The sequence below is a fragment of the Ascidia mentula genome, chromosome 2, assembly GCF_947561715.1.
Source record: "Ascidia mentula chromosome 2, kaAscMent1.1, whole genome shotgun sequence".
NCBI classification, from domain to species: Eukaryota; Metazoa; Chordata; class Ascidiacea; order Phlebobranchia; family Ascidiidae; genus Ascidia; species Ascidia mentula.
Window position 1 is genome coordinate 4,352,914 of NC_138567.1, and position 19,483 is coordinate 4,372,396.

Genomic DNA, 19,483 nt, shown 5'->3' on the forward strand with positions numbered 1-19,483 from the left:
CAATTTTGATTGGTTTCCGTTAACACTGTACGCATGTCATTTATTTCTGTCTACACAGTATTACAAAATAAACATTTTTTTGACCAAACACGTGTATACAAGATATCTTGACCAGTTTTATCGCGACTACTAGCCAAGTGCATCGGTTTGTCATTTTGCGCAATTCGAGAAATGCCTCTTATGACCCACCTCCATAATCGGGTTAAAAAAATCGCGGCACGTCAAATTCGGAAAATTAAAGTATTGCCACGTCCTCGAACCGACAGCTCGATACGCTCGCAATCCTGATGGACCGCCAATAATTTAATTACAGACAGCAGACAGCAAATTTGTTGTGGTTTAACTGGAAGCGTTCGGAAAGTAATCATTCCATGCAAACCGGATGTTTGGTATGTTTCATTTTCTAGTTCACACGCCAGTAGGAAGTGTAATACTGTGATATAGGGGGTGGAATTGGAATTGGTCAGGGTAAGTACTTTAACTTTGGTAGACTTGAATGAGAACTGCAAGATAATATAGCAATATATGTGACATGTAAAAATCGTATTTAAGTATTGCCAGTTTGAACAAACAGCTGTAAGAACCCAATTAGTTTTAAAAAGAGTTCGTTTCCAAAGACAGAGGAGTGTTTTCACAAAATGCTGCACCCAGCAAGATATATTGAACGCTACCGCAAATTTTACAAAGGTTGGTTATTAATACAGGATTAAAGCCCAAATCGTTACGCTGAAAATCGGAAGTTGTTTAACTCCAGCAGGTCGTTCGTGCGATCAGTTTGACTAAAATAGCACAGTTTGTCACGAATTTTCATGTCAATCTAGTGCTAAATCACAAGTAAGTAATTTGGGATCGGTTGTGTAACCAGTATTTATGTTACGACGAGACGCTAGACAAACAGTGGAGGATTGTCCTATTTTGAGAAATGGAATAATATTGCAAATTCTTCTGGATTAATTGAAGATAGTCTTTGTGTTTGTATCTATTTCTTAGCAGATATTTAACAAAATTACAAATGTAATGTTCTTCGCAAAACTTTTTAACAATAACTGATATGCATTTGTTGTTAATACCGCAACATATGTTAGGCATATAAATTTGATCAGTTGCTTATTTTTCGGTTAGTTCGTAGACTCGGTATTCCGGAATATACATTGTATTGATGTTTAATGTAAAAAGATATAGGGACATTCTTGCTCATTACACTGAAGTTCAATCGTATGAGTAAGCTGAAACCAGCACAATGGCACAAAGTAAACAAGTTGAAGATGTTAAGGTGGACGATACTACGTGTGGATTACAACTGGATTATGGATGTTGCCCCAGTCAGAAACGGTGAGGCAAAAATTCATGCATATACTTCAAATCTCACCTACAATTGCTGCGATCCCATCGCAGACGGTGATTCTCCGCAAGGAAAGCGCCTAATTCGATAAACTTAAAGGTTGTATCGGTGTCCATGTTATTTTAAGTTTTACACCGCATTTACGTTGTAGTCTTTTGCGCAAAATGAACATGATTTGACTCACAGACATAATTGCAAAAAGTGCAAACCACGTTTTCGCTATTTCACACAGCTCACAAAGTTTAACGAGTTAATTATAATTAAATGCTAATATTCACGCACAGAAAACCTTTGAGGATTCTGCAATGTTTCGCAACACCGCGCTCCGTTCTTGCTCTGTTTTGTTGCCTTGGATTCACGCAGGGTTTTGTTACAAACGGAATGTTGGCCTCCTCACTTTCCACCATCGAGAAGCGGTGAGATTATTGGTATAAAAATTTAAATTTCATTGACCAAGGTTCACATAATAGGTAGAAAACCTAAACGGTAATCTTTCCTTTAAAAATCTGGGTTCGAATCCCGGTACAGTCAAATCTCTATTGTGTTCCTAATACTACGGTCAATACGTAACATACATTTAAACACAAGCTACCAAATTTATTGCAGATTCGGCCTAAAAAGTGCAGAATCCGGTCTTCTTTCCAGTTTAATTGATATTTCTGCGGTCGCTGCGACACCCATAGTGATGTTTCTAGGTGGCCGGGGTCATAAACCATTGTGGATCGGCTGGGGTACCGCGCTTATGGGAGCAGGATGCATGTTGTTCGTGGTACCTCACTTCGTAGCTCCTCCATACGCTGCCAGTGGTCATGGGAACGACAATTTTCTCTGTACACGGAACACAACAGTGGAAACAAGAGATACAAGTCTTCGCAACTACAGGTAAACTTCGGAGAAATAGAAGATTGTCGAAACATAAAGATAGCAATTGTAATCTACAGGCTACGTTGTTTGTTTTTGCTTTCGTGCTAATTCATTTGCCGCAGCGCTTCTTCGGATCCACGAGTAAATGATCGCTTTACGACTTACGCCTTGTCCACTCTACAAAAGCAATAAACTAACAAAAAAGAAACATTTCATGTTCACGGACGCCAAGGCATGATTGCCCCAGCACTGCTGAGGTCTTTACATGGCTCATATCGTTTTACGATGACATCGCAGCCAAGATATTGTGCTTTTACAGTCGGGGAAAAATGGCTTTATTCCGACTTGGCTGCGATGCGATTGCAAGTTATAAAATGTGTTTAAAAACGGTCTGTGTAATTGTAGATACACCCTTTACGTGGCAAACGTGATAATTGGTTGTGGATCGGCTCCTCTCTATACGTTGGGCCTGACTTTCTTGGATGAAAACGTTGCGCAGAAACTATCGTCCCTATACCACGGTGCATGGAGTTAATTCTTCATCTGGTGATTTTTGGTATCAATAATATCATTAACCACTTCTTTTTTTGGTATTACAGGCATTTACTTCGCAGTGACAACAGCGATAGGACCTGCTCTCGGGTATTTTGCCACAGCAGCAGTTTTAACTGTTTTCACTAACATCGGAGAGAAGTAAGTTGTCCTGGTGTTTTGAAAGTATTTGTTATCTCTATATAGTCCGCATTGATCATGGGAAGAATAACATGATGCAGCTTGATGTGATTGCAGCGTGTATGATAAATTTTGATATCCGATAGTCCTCATCATTATTATTTGTTTTATGCCCAACCGTAAAAGGGGTATTTTTTAATGTTCAGAAAAGCACACCCGAGTCTGCATGGCTCTGTATAACAATACGTTGTATTAGTAGCTCTGTTCCGCTTCATGATATCGGGTGTCCAGGGATTACGAACTACACTGAAATATTTTTTTTAATTTGAAGGCTTTCTTCAGCCCCCCAAAAAACAAACCACACAGAAAATAAATACCTGCTTTCTAGGGTGAACATAACCAACGACGATGCAGCTTGGATTGGCGCTTGGTGGCCAGGTTTTATAGCTTGTGGAGTCTGTTTTTTTGCGTTATCAAGTAAGCGTTTGTTTTGCTGAACATTTTTATATGAAACTACCTTTAAAGCAACAAGCATTGTGCGTGTGTTAGCGTACCCAGGGTGGAGCCGAAGAGACCGTTTACTCGCTTAAACCCAAAAATATTCGGTTTTTACCATATTTCGACCAAAGCAATACGCCACTGATTGTGACTTTGCGACCTTTAAAATGTATCGAATTCCTTGTGTTTCAGCCCCAGTGTTATTATTGCCTCGCAGTCTTCCTGAAAGCGATGAAATGAGGAAGATTAGGGAACAGCAGGAAGTCAACAACAAAGAAACCAAGCAGACCACCAGGTAGACATTCTACAAGACCATGAATTCTGTTTAGAAATATGTTTTTTCGGCCGTATATCCATCCTTTACATCCGACTTTCGCAAAAATATAAATACAGTATACAAACAAACGTTTTGATATATTGGCTGCTGAAATATTGTTGCGACTTTTTCAAATTTCCAAAAAACCTTAATCAGATCACACGTGATTTTAAAATTAATTCGTCAGAAAGTCGAATTTCGAAAAACAACTATCGTAAGCAGCCGTCTGTCTTATTTTGAAAGTACAAACAGATTATTATACTTTGTTGCAACGCAGTTTGAAACAGCTATACGACGGCGTTGCAGTTCTCCTTCGAAACCCCACATACATTTTGATGTGTTTTGCGAGCATTGCTGACGTGGGGGTTCCAGGCGCCCTGGCAACGTTTTCTCCCAAGTATATTGAAGTCATTTACAGTCGAACACCGACCGAAGGCGCCCTGTATACCGGTAAGACATAGAGTAGCCTGTACTGTGTAAAACGTATAAAAGCACTCTAAGTAAAAAAGTAGAGTTTGCAAAAACAAAAGAAAGTTAGTGCCCATTTGTGTTCACATGTTGTTTCTAAACCATGAACTACAAGCCTTTATTTTACTAAACATTGCACCTTTGCCGCCCATTTTTTGCTATAGCATGCAAAAAATCTTCTCTTTCAAGTCGGCTATTGTTTCTATGTTCATCCCAATAACATTATGTCCGACAACCACACAAGCAAAATTTCTTCACAGGCCTTGGAGCGGTTGTTGGAGGTACGCTGGGATTCGTGGGGGGTGGATTTATTGTCACCAAAGCTAAGTTGAAAGTCGTCGGTATATTGAAACACTGCTGTTTGTTCACCACAATATCCCTTCTTCTTACTGGTTGCATGTTGATGCATTGTGGGGATATTGGTAAGCTACATGTTGACAACTAAGCCGTTTTAACATCAGGGCAGCAATGCGACAACCGCTTACGGTTCTAACCTGTTCTGTTTTCGTCACTTATCGCAAGCGTTGACGGCGTAATTGTACCACTACGACGACAAAATTATGTAAAAATTAAGAAAATAAAATTCTTCCAGTAGCCAGTGTTTTCATTGTTGATATATTAGAACGCGTGTGACCTCTGAAGGTCATTCACTAAGAGACTGTAATACCAAGAATTCTTTTGTACGTCAGAATACTACAGTATCTTAACCTGAAAACAGAGTTTGCGGGAGCAACGAGGCCGTACAGCAATGCCTCTTCCTACCTCTCATCCACCAACTTCACATCATCCTGCAACTTGAAATGCGGATGCCTCAGTGACGTATACCAACCAGTGTGTGGAAATAATGACGTCACTTATTTCTCGCCTTGCTTTGCCGGTTGCTCACTTACCTACAACCAAGTAAGAAAGCCAGTTTTTTTTATTCGGAATTCGTTCAATATTAAAATTTGTAGGTGGATTTCAAAACCTTATTGGGTCCACAGGACCTATGCACTAATTAGATTAAAAAAAACTTATTACATTAAATCAATATTTTCCGAAACTGCACTTTATTGCAAATCATAGACAGTCATGCAATTATAACATGCACTGTTGCACACTAAAATATTGTACATATCAATACTGTTGTTGATATTTTATGTAAATCCCAGCGTTTAATTTATATTACATATCAACAACAAGTCTTTACAGTACATCAACAATTTAAAACACGTTGAGTAAAAATGTCGAAACGTTTTCAGACATATTTCAACTGCTCGTGTATCGGAGAAACCCAATCTACCAATATGACAGCTACACCGGGAAGTTGTTCCAATTCTAACTGTTCTTTGTTCATCCCGTTTATCTGCTTATTATTGGTTTCGATGTTGACAACATTCATTTGCTTCAGTCCAAATTTGCAGGTCGGATGCAATTTGACCCGAAGGCATCCATGTTTAAATAAAACAAAGGATGAAACACTACCGGTTATATTCACACAATAATATTGATCAAAACTACTTTGTTTAATATATATGCTGATATTTTTGTATATTGTACCTATAGTAGTAACATACAGTATTTGTAGGTAATTCTGAGGGTCGTCCCGTTCGAACAAAGATCTCTGGCGATTGGTCTACAGGTAAATAATCTACACCAGGGTTAAAAGTAAAAAAAAAATTACCGAAACAATTGAATTTACGGGAAAAAACACCATTGTGTTGTCGTATACTAGGTGATAATTCTTCAATAAGTGAATAAATTTATTAAATTTTAAGTTTCAAGTATTTTGGATACACTAGTCGTAGAATTCTTACCGGGACTGTACATGGCACCGGACAGTTCCGGCTTACTGTTAGCACTACTGTATATTTATACGCTATTGCTGCGTCAGGCAATTACGTACGGAGGATTGGGAGTCTTTCCCATAACCATTGTGATTGGCCGGCTGTTAGACTTGGCTTGTTCAGTTTGGAGCACTGAGAATGGAGTGATTTCATCTTGCAAAAGATATTTCTCGCAACAAGCAACATTGTACATGTTTATTTTCATTGTGGGTTTAAGGGTAAGTACTGTTTCCGAAAAAAAATAACATTTCTAAAGAATATAAATAAGCATTGAGCCAATTACATAAATTTTGTGAGCTGCTCACAAATTGATATGTAAGTAACAATAACAGAAAATATAATGACAGCAAATATAAAATATATTGAAACATACATGGGTGCTTTACTTACGATTATAAAACTCTTTTCTACGTACGTTCACTGTACTTTATTCATCGCCTATTGGACTTTTCGTCAAATACTTTTTCTTCGCACAACCTTTTGTCATAAAGCAAAGTTTTCCTTTTTAATTAATCTATATGTAGAAGTTACTGCCAAGACATGTTTGTGCCATTTAAAGGACATTGTCCGACCATTCAAATAGAATCAGTAATAAGATTGTGATGAAATTAAATGTTTCCAGGCCATGTCCCTGATCTGCTACAGCCTTGCTTACGTCATCCAACGCAAACAACCGACAGAAAAAGTAAGTGCTGAGGTCAACGAAATCACTGACGAATAACAGATTCGCGAAGAATGTAAATTGCACCAATCCAATGATCTATGAATCTGCTCAACAAAAAATCCATTCCTGTTGCTTTGGAAGGCAAAATACCATTGATACGATAAGAATCAGTCTGTTCTATGCTTAGTGGTACCGATAGATTGCTTTTTTCTTGTCCTCATTTTAACCTCGTTTTTTGTTTATAACCTTACACCATACAAACGATCGTAATATGTCTTCAAATTACTGCAAATTGTGTGTGCGACTACGTAAAATAAAGACGATCGTTTCCTCACATAAATGTGCAGTTAACTTTGTCACACAAAAAACGAGGCAATTTCAACAAAGCTAGTATCTATTCGAGCGCAACAACGACTCGCATGAGAAGCACATAAACGTGAAAGATCGTTTAACACAATATGATCACACATGTAGAAACGAATAAGCAGACTATAAAGTCATAACTACGACAAGTTTGCTGCAAAAAGTGATGCCGTCGTTACGCGTTCGCACTAAAGATAGAATCCATGGGTTCGCGAAAACTGTGCCAATTGTAAAACAGTGGGAAATTGGATGAATCGTTCTCGAGGAAATACGAATATTTTTGCCGTCTGTGGAAAAATGTACGACGTGGGTCGTCATGACAACGAGTCACCGAGGTTTTTCACTTCACGAAACAAAAACTTCGATTTTCCCTTTTCGTTCACAGTTGCTTTACTGTGACCTGAATGCAAATGAACGACAGAATTTCTGCTGTGGTTTCGCGTTTGACGAATGAGTGACAAACAACGTAACCGAAGCCGATCAAAGAAGTCTGTTTGACCTTCTGAGGGCACAAATGCGCGGCTGACACTGATTGGTGAGGATAGACTTATGTGGGCAAATTAAAACGGCGACATACAGGGAGGTCACCAGATGTGGAAGAAGTCTTGCAAGAGGTTTTAACTGACGGAAAGGACGATGGGTGTTGCACCAGGAGAGCACCGATTGCAACAGTGCACTCTAGCGGCGTAACGACTTGAATACGTGGTCCGCTTGCGGCGCCACTTACGATTTTGTTGAACTTGAAAACAAGCGCCTAAAAACGTGGCGCGCGTCACCGAAACTTTTCGAGGCAACGCGAAAAATACTGAGCAGTCAAACGAGGTTCGACGTTGACACACCAACAGGGCACTGAGACGTAACAATAGAAACGTGCCTAGAGCGAGCGATAAATAGAGTGAAGCGTACAACTGTTTATAGAAAAGATTGAACACGCCATCCAAGCATGCAGCACAAAAACATAACAATGTGTGACATCACAAAGTCAAAGACTGTTAAGTCACACTGTGCAGGGCCAAAACACTTGATTGGGCAGTACTTGGAATCATCGAGCGCGATACGTAAACTACGCTTTGTCTTTATGACGTAACAGAGCGCGCGACATCACAGAGACTGCAGCACAACGTCATAGTGGCTGCCACTTGATAACAATACAGCATTATTAAGTCCATCACAAGGACTAAAACCTACCTATAACGTCATAAATGTGCGATGGTTACGTCACAGTTGCGGAGGTTTGTGACGAGGTCAGACGAAAACCTTAGCCAGGGCGTCGGCGCCAGCGCTAGCAATGTAGGTTGCGCTCGGGTGGAAGGCCACGGAGTAAATGGACTCGTCGAACTTCTTGCGGTGTGACGTCAATTCCTGTATGCAAGTCTTGCTGTCGAGATTCCACAATCGTATCGACGAATCGTGACCTGTATGACGTCACAATAAGGTTAATTGTTTCAAATTAAAGGGATATAACGTCCGGATAAAAGGGTGGGGGGTTGACTTACTTCCGGAAAGAAGATACAATCCGTTTGGATCGACTGAGAGACTCGTCACCGAATCAAGATGGGCAACCATTGAATGAATCAAGTCGCCTGAAAAAAATATGGGATGGAATATATTGGATGGCATAAAAGTTCGGTGCTTAGTCAGCAAAAAAAACACTCCATTAAAATATGTGCTGAGTACCTGAAGTGTTGTCAAAGAACTTGATGTGACGATCCTCGTGCGCTGTCATGGTGATAGGCATGGTTGGATGAGTTGCGACTGCGTTTACCCGACCTGAGATTAAAATGTACCAAGGTCACGACAAGGTTAATACACACAGAAATCGAGAAGGTGGGAGTACGATTGACACAGAATAAAAACAAGTCATATTTCATTGGATTCATTATTACGTGGACAACGATATTTTGCTATGATTGCAGCAATTAAAGGAAAAAGTTCATTAGACCAGGACAGGATCAAAATATTTTTGCTCTGCGACCCAATTTTTTTTTTAACAAAATGTCCATGCAACCTCTTGATGGATAGCCTGCACGTTAATACTCTTAACACAAGGAACGTTCTCGTGCAAATGCCAATTGCTTCGCGACCTAAAATCGATCCATTGTTTAAAAAGTCCAGGATTAACTGAGACTTACCGCTGTCGCTCTCGGACAATATCACGGGGGTCTTTCCAGTTTCCAGGTCACAGATGACAACTTTGCCGTCGGTGTGGGACACCACCGCGTGGTTGGAATCGCATTGGACAAACTCGACGCAAGTGGGCGCCGCTTGGCCTGTTGGTGTAAAAGAACCCATTAATTATTCACGACCGGAGAAGAATTTCATTTAATCTTGCCATGAACCATATGCTGCATTCGTCGGAGACAAGTTTTTAGGAGATGACTCTGCCAAACTAACATCCCTCCTATCCAAGCGGGTCAAGAGACTAACCCACTGGGGGATTTGTAATTTGGTTCAGGGTGACAAGAATGGAATTTTATCGTGAAAAAATGTCGTCCGTTTACCATTTACAGAAAGTTATGGCAATTTTTGTATTCAAGTACGCGGTCATACATGATCTGTGCGCCCGCATTTTGCCGAACAGTCAGGTACCATGGATGCATGCAAATTTCACCGTTTAAAAAGATTTGATTTAAATGTTCTGAGAGAATACGGGAAAATCAATTCATAAAATTGGATTAGAGTTCATCACATTCCTCACCATCAACTGCGTATGTTTGTACGAGGGGGTCTTTGGAGGTTGGTCTCCACAACTTGACCGAGTTGTCGGCCGAGGCGGAGAGAAGTTGTTGGCGGGTGTTCGAGTAAGACAGCGACCAAACAGCATCTGTGTGACCGACCAATATCTCTCCAGCCAGGGACGAATCTGCACAAAAATATACACTGAAATATGGTAAACAGTAAAATGCCTACAGTATAAATGGGAAGAGTATTGTAATTATGTTGGAAACAGTAGTGGTCACGCCTCAGTACATACACATGGCAGTAACGGCGCACTTACATGCCACACCACGATTTAAGCATTGAGACAATGTTGCAACAGCATGAGGCCGCTGCGACCACAACATACGAAACATAAACTGGTTTTGAGAAAACGTGTATTAAACAGCTGCGTACACAACATGAAAAAAGTATGTATATGACGTCACGATACGTGTAAACGGGGTTTGCTTACCGTAGGAATCGTAGGCGTCGATGTTAATGCTGGGTAGAGCCCAACAACGGACTGTCGAGTCTATTCCGCCGCTGAAGCAGAACACGCCGTCCGAACTTACGTCCAGACACAAAACTGCACCACTGTTAAAACACAAAACATACGTTGTTATTAATTTTTCGCAACCCTTGTTTTGTGATTGTACTTTTTGGATGCGTTAGTGCAATACACTAGACTACGCGTACATTGTGAATTTTTAACACAAAAGTAGTAAGTACTGAAAATGAAATCCACTCATGCATCTGTAAATTGGATGCCGCAAGTATCACCATTCTTAATCAACAAAGGGCTTACTGGTTGATTAGTTCTCTGCTTATCGTGGTAATTATTTACGATTTTGTGTTAAAGGTCTCACTCCCAACAACATATAGATAATTCAATGCATTTCTAACAAGAACGTCACAGTTAAGGTCAGCCTCCAGTATAAACACAAACGTACACATGTCCACGGAAACTGTAGATGGGTTCCACGTCGAGGGCTTGACTCTTTTTGCTGGGAAGAGGTTTGTTCAGATTCCACAACTTCATCGTGTTGTCTTCCGATGCAGTGAGGACAGCGGACTCGGTGGGGAGGAACCGGATCGCACGGATCCCATCGAAATGACTCCGGAGTGTGTATTTGGGGCTCCAAGTTTTGCGGAAAGTTTCCTTTGTGGCCGAAACCTTAAATGAAAGTTTTTTTTTATTCTAATAAGCTTATGTAAATTAGGACTGTATATCCTGGGATAGTTTTGCAGCCAATTATTTAATTGCATAATTATTTATCAATGCAAAACAATAGGCTATGTAACAAAAACTTGGTATTGTACAAGTATTACTGTTTTTACCAATAAAGCATTTTTATTCTTACATCATATGCAAGTGGGTCTGCCTCATTAGCAACTGTAAGTCCTGCCAGAGCTCCAAGTCCAAGAGCATTTTCTATGGACTCATCACCAGCCTGCCCTCCACCCACAGTGAATGGTAGAGTATCTGTGAATGATAAAGAGTATTACATAGAGTTTAAAATGTGGCACAAGTTTTTGCCATCAGCAGTTTGGCAAATATTTAAAATAAGACATGTTCGTTATATTCTGATTTCATAAATTGCATTTTAAACATGCGTTCAATGATTTTGAAAAATTTTGACAATCAAATGTTCTAAAGTTGTTGCAATCAACAATTAATCACATATTGTGTCCTGGGCAGGGCTGAAGTAGTTAAGTGTGATTGTTGTGTCATACATTGTAAGTTGGCAGAGTAAAAAAGCCAGGAAATACCAACCTTCCTCAGGGAGATGAATATCGATGTCTTCGTTTGTTTTGTGTACTTCAGCACCTTGCAATGTTTGCAACATGTCTTGTAAATCTTTTTTTACAGGCCCTGTAGAAATACATAGAATTAATTTTTGTTCAGTTGACAGAACAATTAAACACAATGTTACAACAAAACGAAAAAAATGGAAAAGGCACAAAACCAGTTTAAAACATTTATTTTATTATTATCTGAAAATATTTTTTTGCACACAATACCTAAAAGTAAACGTGGCTAAACATAACAGGATCAAATTTACATTAAGAGTTTAACAAAGCTATTTAAGAAAGAGTTTTAAGCAATAACACTGAGTTAACAATATGACACTTACTTTTCATTCCCTGCTTTTTCATTCTTTTCTTTTCCATTCTGAACTGTTGCTTCATACTGTTCAGTTTATTTTGGTCGACCATCCAGTCAGTTGCAGTTGAATCATCTGTGGAAACAGTGGGAGTCAAAATTTAACTCATTTCACATGATTGACCCACAGCTGACAGTAGTCACATTCTTTCACCTAACTCAGGGGTTCTTTACTCAAATAAAAATACAGACCAAAATATTTTTTAATATCATGCCACACATTTATGTGCAAGTAACTGGGGGTACTTCCAGAAAAAAAATTTTAAATGTCAAAAGTTTGATTTTAAACTGTCAAAAAAAAACAAAAAAACACTTTAAACTCACAAAAAATGAATATTTGGTGCAACAAAAATTATAACATGTTTGGTATTATGAAGTAACTATTATTAGGAAATATTATATATATATACTTCATTATAATCTAATGTTCTACAAATACCATTTTTTTAACCAAGGCCATGCCATATTTGACATACATGTGTATGCGTTTTAAGAACTGAGAGCACTGGTGTTTGGCAATATACAAACAAACTTTTCAAAAACCACATACCTGTTTCTTCTACATCAGGAATATGAAAATCAAACTCTGCAATTGCTGTTTCAATTCCCATGCCATCTACATCCTCCTACAACAAAATATTCAAGTTCAGATAATGGGGTGGTATTAACTTGCCCAGTTTGCAAGCTTCACAGCACCCTCTGTGGGTGATCAAAATATTTATATTAGATAAGGTTGTAGTGCTTGAATTATTGAATTATTATGCTCTCAAAAGGCAAAAATGGCAACAATGTTACAGTGTGCACAGCATAGTGTAATATGAAGCACACAACATCTGTGATGAGACAAAAAACAGACAGTTTTGAGTATTTTGTACACTATAAGTTTACCTTATGGGCTCTAGATTTTCGCTGCATGTCCCCGGAGTTTGTAACATCGTCATCGTGCATTGGAACATCTTCATCTTCATTATCAGCAGAATTTAAAATCATGTCAAAATCACGTAATGCATCGTCTGTTTCAGATTGCTCAGTTGCAAGGGCAAGATTAAAGCTTCCAGATCTAAAACAACATTTTTTTAAATGTTTGTTGCCGCACTACGGGATGCAAATATTACTGTAACCAGGAGATTCTACTTGAGTAAGAACTGAAGATGCTTTATTAAAAAGCGAAACATGTTTTATAAAATCAGAAGCGTGGACACAAAGTTGTTCTAGTAACATTTAAAATTGAATTGAAGGTTAACTTGTGTCATGTGAAAGAAGTGTTGCTGGTTAGGTAGATTTTATGAAGTAAAAACATTTTATTGTAACCAGGAGGCACTTATAACTTAGTTTTTATTAAATACAGTATTTTGTAATAAACCCAACTTTGTACTGAACTTTATGTATTGATTAGAACATTTGTATCAATATGTTTGTTTATGCTTGTGTGAACTAACAGCTGACATTCAACTGACCAACAAGAAGGAAAGACATGATAGGTGATTTGAAAAGGACAAGCCTTGCAATGATACAACTGCAGAATAATTGCAAATAAAGTAACACCCTACTTGTTTTTGGCTTTTTCCTCTTCTGTTATATCACCATTGACCATTTTGTTGTCATTCTCGACGGCTTTGTTCATGTCATAGTTGTTACCAAGCAAAGCCTTCACCCTTTGTGATCTCACATCTAATATTGTGTCACTGTAGCCAACCTCCTGGAGATATCTGGTAAAGTTTGTAAAAAACAGCTTGTTGCAATACAAAAAGTTATTATTTTGTCTATCAATCATAGCATATTCACTGCACATTGTAAATGAAACTTTATAACTCAACAGTAGACACTATATTGTATTCTGTAAAACACACCTTCCTTTAATTTGGGTACATTCGATGCTAGACATTAGCTTGTTTGCAAAAAAACTGTAATTTTGTTTTGAAACAGCTCAACAACAAACACAAACATAACAAGCGTACAGTATTGACATATTTCATCAACATTTGTAATGATAAGACAAACTGCTTCCTTGAAGCTGTCATACCAACACCAGTCTCCAAGTTTGTTTTAATTATTAATGAAAACATGTTTAAGTTCAATACAGCGCTAGTTGTATGATAAGGAAGTCAGTTAGTTGCCTACTTGCCATCATGCACAACAGAACCATTTTCCACACAATTAGTATATTTATTTTCCAAAATTGTATTTCTTTTAGTGTGTTGCTCTCTGTGGCCAAGTCTAACAGCACAAGTTGTTGATAAATTAATAAAAAATATGCATAAATGCAGAATATACCAGCTGATCAGATAATAGCAAGAAAAATATCATTTTTGTGTGGTTTTATGAAGAAGTCCAAAGTGCATAAAAGATCCTACAATGCCCACCAAAATGGCAAAAAAAAATTAATCAAATCATGTTTAGTGATTTGGACTAAAACATTGTAGTGCAATTAAATATATGCAACTATATTGTATAGAACTTTGTTACTTACTGTCGCAGAAGTTGTCTGCCATGCCTCCAAGACATGTTAGCATTAGCTGTTGGTATTTCAGTTGTTTTTGAGTCATCTGAGAAAAAAATATTGACTGGCCTAAAATTTGAGTCTAAATTGTATGTGGAACTGGAAGTTAGCAATCAAGAGATTATTATGCTAAGTTTATTAAACATTCACAAAAATCCAAGGTAGAATGACATTTTTTGGTCGATTTGACAAAGAATGATATACATTTGTGTACCCACAATTTAAAACCTACCATTGGCATCATTGATGATCTGGTCTACGCTCATTTCATTTCCAAATCTTAGTTTATGAACTTTTGCCCTGAGAAAATAGAATAGACATCAACATACATGCAAAACCCTCAACAGAGGAGCAAATAAATGCATTGTTGGATAAAATGACCTCATGACAAAAAACATTTACCCATTTTTTTCATGTATTTTGATGTCAAATAATGAAACATGGAAGGAAGTTTCATCGCAAATCCCCAATACACATTGGAGTTGTGTGTAATGATGTGGCATAATTTACCTTTCTTGCTTGAGAGCAAATTCCAGCATTTTGATTCTTCTAATAAGGTCACGCTTGAGGTTCTCCTGACCTTTTCTTTCACCTTGCAAGAATGCGATCCTTGCCTACACAAAAATGCCAGTTACAAGGTGATGCCTCAATGGAAAATGGAAACAAGTGGAATATGGAGAAATTCACTCAAATATAAAGCATTGAAAAAGAATTCTTGGTTAATTGGCCAATTTCCTGCGCTGATTAGTAGTTTGTAAACAGGAAATCTTACACAACAGGAACATTACAGAGTTTTTTAGGGACTACTATATGCAAAAATATCACACTAACAGATGAATAAGGCAGTATTAGCAAAAGAAAAAATCATAAAATGTAATTGATAAATATAAATATATAGATTTTATTTTTATATATTTGTCATTAGCAATATATAATGTGTCATTAGCAAGCTGATGCTGTATTACTAGAAACCAAGTTTAAACAAGTGTGCAGAATTTGAACAACACTTCGGGACCTGTGTCACATGGTTAGGTATATTACCAAACACGAGCAAAGTTGCCAATATAGCAGAAAGGAAGTGAGTGCGTGCATGATATGGCAACCGACACCGGCCTCAATTCATATAAATAAAAAGCCTGCAGCAAATTTGAAGATAACAAAATATGGATCAATGCCCAACAGTAAGTGATAATGCTGGACTTATGAACAATGGACACTTGACCTATATCTATACACATGCCATTTATAACATAGTTTAACTATCATGATTAGTTATATATGTATATCATACACCAAAGGTACAGAATTTTTTTTAGTTTTATAAACCAACCAGTTACGTATATTAGCATACAATTGGTTAAGTAAATGAGCAATGATGCAAAGCACAAATGCCAAGCTTCAATGAATATGTGAGGAAACAAGGTCATTAATAAAATATTATGGGTGGTTTGTTTGGAAGTATTAATATTTTACAGAACCTTCACATGTTATTATAATGACTTCAATTATATTTGAATACTGACTACATAACATAGTAGTGACTACAAAATCTATATACATATATTTTTTTTCTTCAGCTGAAAAGGTTATGTCACAAAACATTTAGTTGATACATTAGTTTCATGCTGAAATCTAAAGGTTTTGTCCACAAAAGGAACAGGATATGTAGAAGCACCAGCATGTGAACATATTAAACACAGCACAGTGCTATTTTCTTCTGAGGTGATTCATTTATATCATCATAGTATTTATCACAATCGTAAAAAAAACAGATTGATGTAGCAAAAATGTTGTAGGAGTATTGCAAGGAGGCATGATTTATAAAACAAGATAACACGTTTATACTTGTAATTCTGCACGTTCCACATCCCACTGTGCTCTTTCCATTTCAAATCGGGACCATTCATGTTGGATGAAATGAAGTATTCCAGGCATGGAGTACGCTGGTTTTCCATCTCCCTTTGATTTAGAAAAGAAATAAATTAGAAGGATCATAACATGAATGTTGATTTTAAATTCACAAAATGCTAAATAATATTATCATCATTTAGCTCTTAATAAAGCTAACCAGTTCCAGTGTAACTACAAGAAGAACAAATGTGTCATCATTGAGGACTGTTTAGTAAATACCAAGCACAAAAAAATGAACATAATACTCTGGACAAGAGCATTTTTACACCAGAGTAAAGCTAATTATTTCCATGTGATGAATATATTATTTCACCTTGATCTTGCAAATTTGCATTTATACAAAATCAATAAACAAATAAACAGGAAAAAGTTCTATGATTAGCAGTAGAAAGCATTTATTCTTTTCGGTATTGTTAATCCTGTTAAAACAAGCGCAAACAATAACACCATGATGATAACTAGGACTTGGCTTTGTGACACCTTCCAACAACAGCAGGAGATTGCCAACAGACAACAGGGCATGAATGTCTATGCAGTAACATCGCAAACACAAAACAACATCACCGTTTCCTACTGTTTAAATTATCCACGGAAGTAACATCCTTGCAGTTATTATTGCGCATTTAGTTAAATCTGTTTCATTATTTTCTTCAAAATAACAGTGTGTGTTTTTTGGGGTAATATATATCTTAGAGGACATTTTTACATAAATCATAAATCTGTTGTTTTTATCAATTAAAAATATTTTTTTTGAACCAGCAATGTTTACCATCAAGCCAATATTTGCATATGGACTGTATATACAAAAATAAACATACCCACTGGTTTATCAGTTTAAACGAAACAAAATGCCAACTGTAAAAAATCAGAACTAGTTTTCGTAAAGTTTGGATATAAGTTAGTACTTGAGGACAAACAAATACACGTACGTGCCAAACCTGCCACAAATGGCTGTTTTGCTTTTTATAGCTGGCAGCCAAACATGGGTTGGCAAACCCACTGTTAGCTGGGTTTCTTTGAAAACATCTCATCAACATGAAACTAAAACATGTTGTGCAAACTTATTAATAACCAGGGGTAGCTGAAAAATAGCAACTTTAACACTGCAAACCCCCAGGCATGAGTAATATGACAATGACAAATGCCAGTTTTAAAACTAGAAATCCAATGTGAATGGTTTACTATTATTGGTTTATTTAGCAATGATGTAATTGCTGAACACAAAGGCCTTCAAAAGAATTTGACCAATGTAATGGAATGACACACTCCATGCCTTTTGATAACAAAAGATGATTCTCGTCATTTCAGTATATATTGAACATTCTGCAATTCATGTAGCATTAAATTTGTGCATATTTTCAAAATGGAATTGCCACGAGGTAGAATAGAGTACAACACGATGCTCTATAGGAAGTGTGGTGAAATTATTATCTTGCTTATAAATGATTAACCAGACTGCACACAACCACGCTGGTTGAGAATACTAAAACCTGTTTCCTGTGTTTAAAAACATTTATTGAACCTTTGCTATCAATGTTTAAGTGTTTGTTTAACAACACACCACAAGCTAGTCACACAGATAAACTTAATGCTATGCAAAAACATTGGCAGAAAATATTGGATTAACAGTTGTCTAACACAAACATTTTGCTTTGTTTTTACAGATCCATACAATCAGAAATACAATGCAACATATATATATATACTTACAGAGTCTCCACCCTGGCTGTTACCACTTGCTTCATCAATTTCCATGACAATAAAAGCAGCAAACAATGACCTATAAAATTGATCTAGCTAAGCTGCTTGTCAAGAAAACCTTGAAAGCAAACAAAAACTGAGTGATCGAAACTCCGGTATCGGCCTACATGATATATAAACCACATTGTAAACAATGTCATGTATCCTCCATATACTTTTGTGAAAATTTACAAATAACAAACTTACGAATCTCATATATATATATATATATATACATACATAAACCCTGAAGACAGTAATATTACATGCAATGGCATGATAGGCAGGATCGCCCCACTGCGCAGGTCCTTGCTTGGCGATCACTAAGGTTGCGCGGTCATGAGGTTCTCTGGCTTGGCAGCCCAGGCAATGCAGCCTAGCTGGATCAGCCACTTTATCCTGACAAGTCGGAGCAAGATTTGAAAATCAAATCACCCTGTGAAACCACTGAGCTTCTATAGCTCAGTTGGTAGAGCGTTGGGCCCGGTTAGCCCAGGGTCGTGAGTTCAAACCTCACCGGGAGCTTGATTTTTCAAATCTTGCTCCGACTTGTCAGGAAAAAGTGACTGATCCAGCTAGGCTGCATTGCCTGGACTGCCAAGCCTGAAAACCTCATGATGATGATAAACCCTGAACATTTATAAAAAAAATTCACATTATACATTAAATGCCAGATTGGAAAGAATGCCATGAGGATAATAGCAATATATATATATATATAAAAAAGATTATAATTTATACTTTAATACACAATAAAATTTTTGATAGTCAGTGGGTCAGTGTATTCAACATTCGCTCAAAAAAATCCACTGTGTGAATTACAAACATTCTATATGATAGTAACGTAGTTGTCAAAAAGAAGGGTTTGTACATGAAAGGGTAAAACCCTGCTTATTTTTATAGTTTGCACAGCGTAATTGTTTTCACAACAGCAATTTATGACCAAAACTTCATTAGAAAATCTAGAAGTCCACCACGAGTTCCCAAATCAATCACAAATGATAATATAACGTACATCACATTTCGCTAACGACAATACAAAATCTAGCCTATATAAGTTAGTTTCGTAAAGCAATGCATATTCGTTCAATAGATTAGTTAAACAAGGAAAACAGCCAACACCTAATTTTGTAAAAACTTTAAAGTTAACACAATGAAGAAACCAATTTCAAATTTAACAACTTCCAAGCATCATCACCCAGCAGGGCCAGCATCTCACTTTAGTAAACCTTTCTGTTTCGACTTTTTCCCCGGTCTCAGATACGAAGAAAAAGATACCAACGATTTGCACACAGATTCAAACGTACCGCTACAATAATAAAAGCAATTGTATCCAGTTCGAGTGATTATAAACTGGTAACTTTAGTTGATGTTTTACTTTTACAATTGCTCTTTATCCAGGCTTTGATATGTGTTAGTGCCTTGTTTCCGAAAATTTTTTAGAAATAACAATTG

At 37.3% G+C, this 19,483-nt stretch overlaps 2 protein-coding genes across 2 annotated transcripts; one reads left to right on the plus strand and one right to left on the minus strand.

Moving 5' to 3' along the window:
• The first annotated feature begins 1,240 nt into the window (after positions 1 to 1,240).
• Positions 1,241 to 6,707, plus strand: LOC145889937 (solute carrier organic anion transporter family member 4A1-like). Its single transcript, XM_082980985.1, has 12 exons — positions 1,241 to 1,332; positions 1,627 to 1,758; positions 1,949 to 2,224; positions 2,612 to 2,727; positions 2,806 to 2,899; positions 3,594 to 3,671; positions 3,970 to 4,142; positions 4,421 to 4,582; positions 4,879 to 5,060; positions 5,728 to 5,781; positions 6,034 to 6,204; positions 6,609 to 6,707. Exons 1-12 carry the CDS (start codon positions 1,241 to 1,243, stop codon positions 6,705 to 6,707), a joined length of 1,629 nt encoding a protein of 542 aa, XP_082837111.1.
• Positions 6,708 to 7,026: 319 nt separating this feature from the next.
• On the minus strand, positions 7,027 to 18,136 carry LOC145889874 (striatin-3-like). The gene is made up of 18 exons (XM_082980921.1): positions 17,999 to 18,136; positions 16,223 to 16,336; positions 14,888 to 14,991; positions 14,610 to 14,677; positions 14,348 to 14,423; positions 13,428 to 13,586; positions 12,766 to 12,937; positions 12,428 to 12,503; positions 11,849 to 11,953; positions 11,488 to 11,586; positions 11,075 to 11,196; positions 10,664 to 10,887; positions 10,186 to 10,307; positions 9,712 to 9,876; positions 9,146 to 9,283; positions 8,691 to 8,783; positions 8,510 to 8,596; positions 7,027 to 8,428 (listed from the first exon to the last, which is right to left on the minus strand). The coding sequence occupies exons 1-18, from the start codon at positions 18,041 to 18,043 to the stop codon at positions 8,259 to 8,261; spliced, it is 2,139 nt and encodes a 712-aa protein (XP_082837047.1). The 5' UTR covers positions 18,044 to 18,136; the 3' UTR covers positions 7,027 to 8,258.
• Between the last annotated feature and the right edge of the window lie 1,347 nt (positions 18,137 to 19,483).

What these genes read in the sequence shown, in the direction of transcription:
- LOC145889937 (XM_082980985.1), top strand. Translation starts at nt 1,241, where the DNA reads ATGGCACAAAGTAAACAAGTTGAAGATGTTAAGGTGGACGATACTACG. An exon ending in GCTCACTTACCTACAACCAA is followed by an intron (nt 5,061 to 5,727) that starts GTAAGAAAGCCA and finishes CAGTATTTGTAG; the next exon opens with GTAATTCTGAGGGTCGTCCC. An exon ending in TTTTCATTGTGGGTTTAAGG is followed by an intron (nt 6,205 to 6,608) that starts GTAAGTACTGTT and finishes AAATGTTTCCAG; the next exon opens with GCCATGTCCCTGATCTGCTA.
- LOC145889874 (XM_082980921.1), bottom strand. Translation starts at nt 18,043, where the DNA reads ATGGAAATTGATGAAGCAAGTGGTAACAGCCAGGGTGGAGACTCT. An exon ending in GATCATCAATGATGCCAATG is followed by an intron (nt 14,424 to 14,609) that starts GTAGGTTTTAAA and finishes TTTTTTTCTCAG; the next exon opens with ATGACTCAAAAACAACTGAA. An exon ending in GAGGAAAAAGCCAAAAACAA is followed by an intron (nt 12,938 to 13,427) that starts GTAGGGTGTTAC and finishes ATGTTGTTTTAG; the next exon opens with ATCTGGAAGCTTTAATCTTG.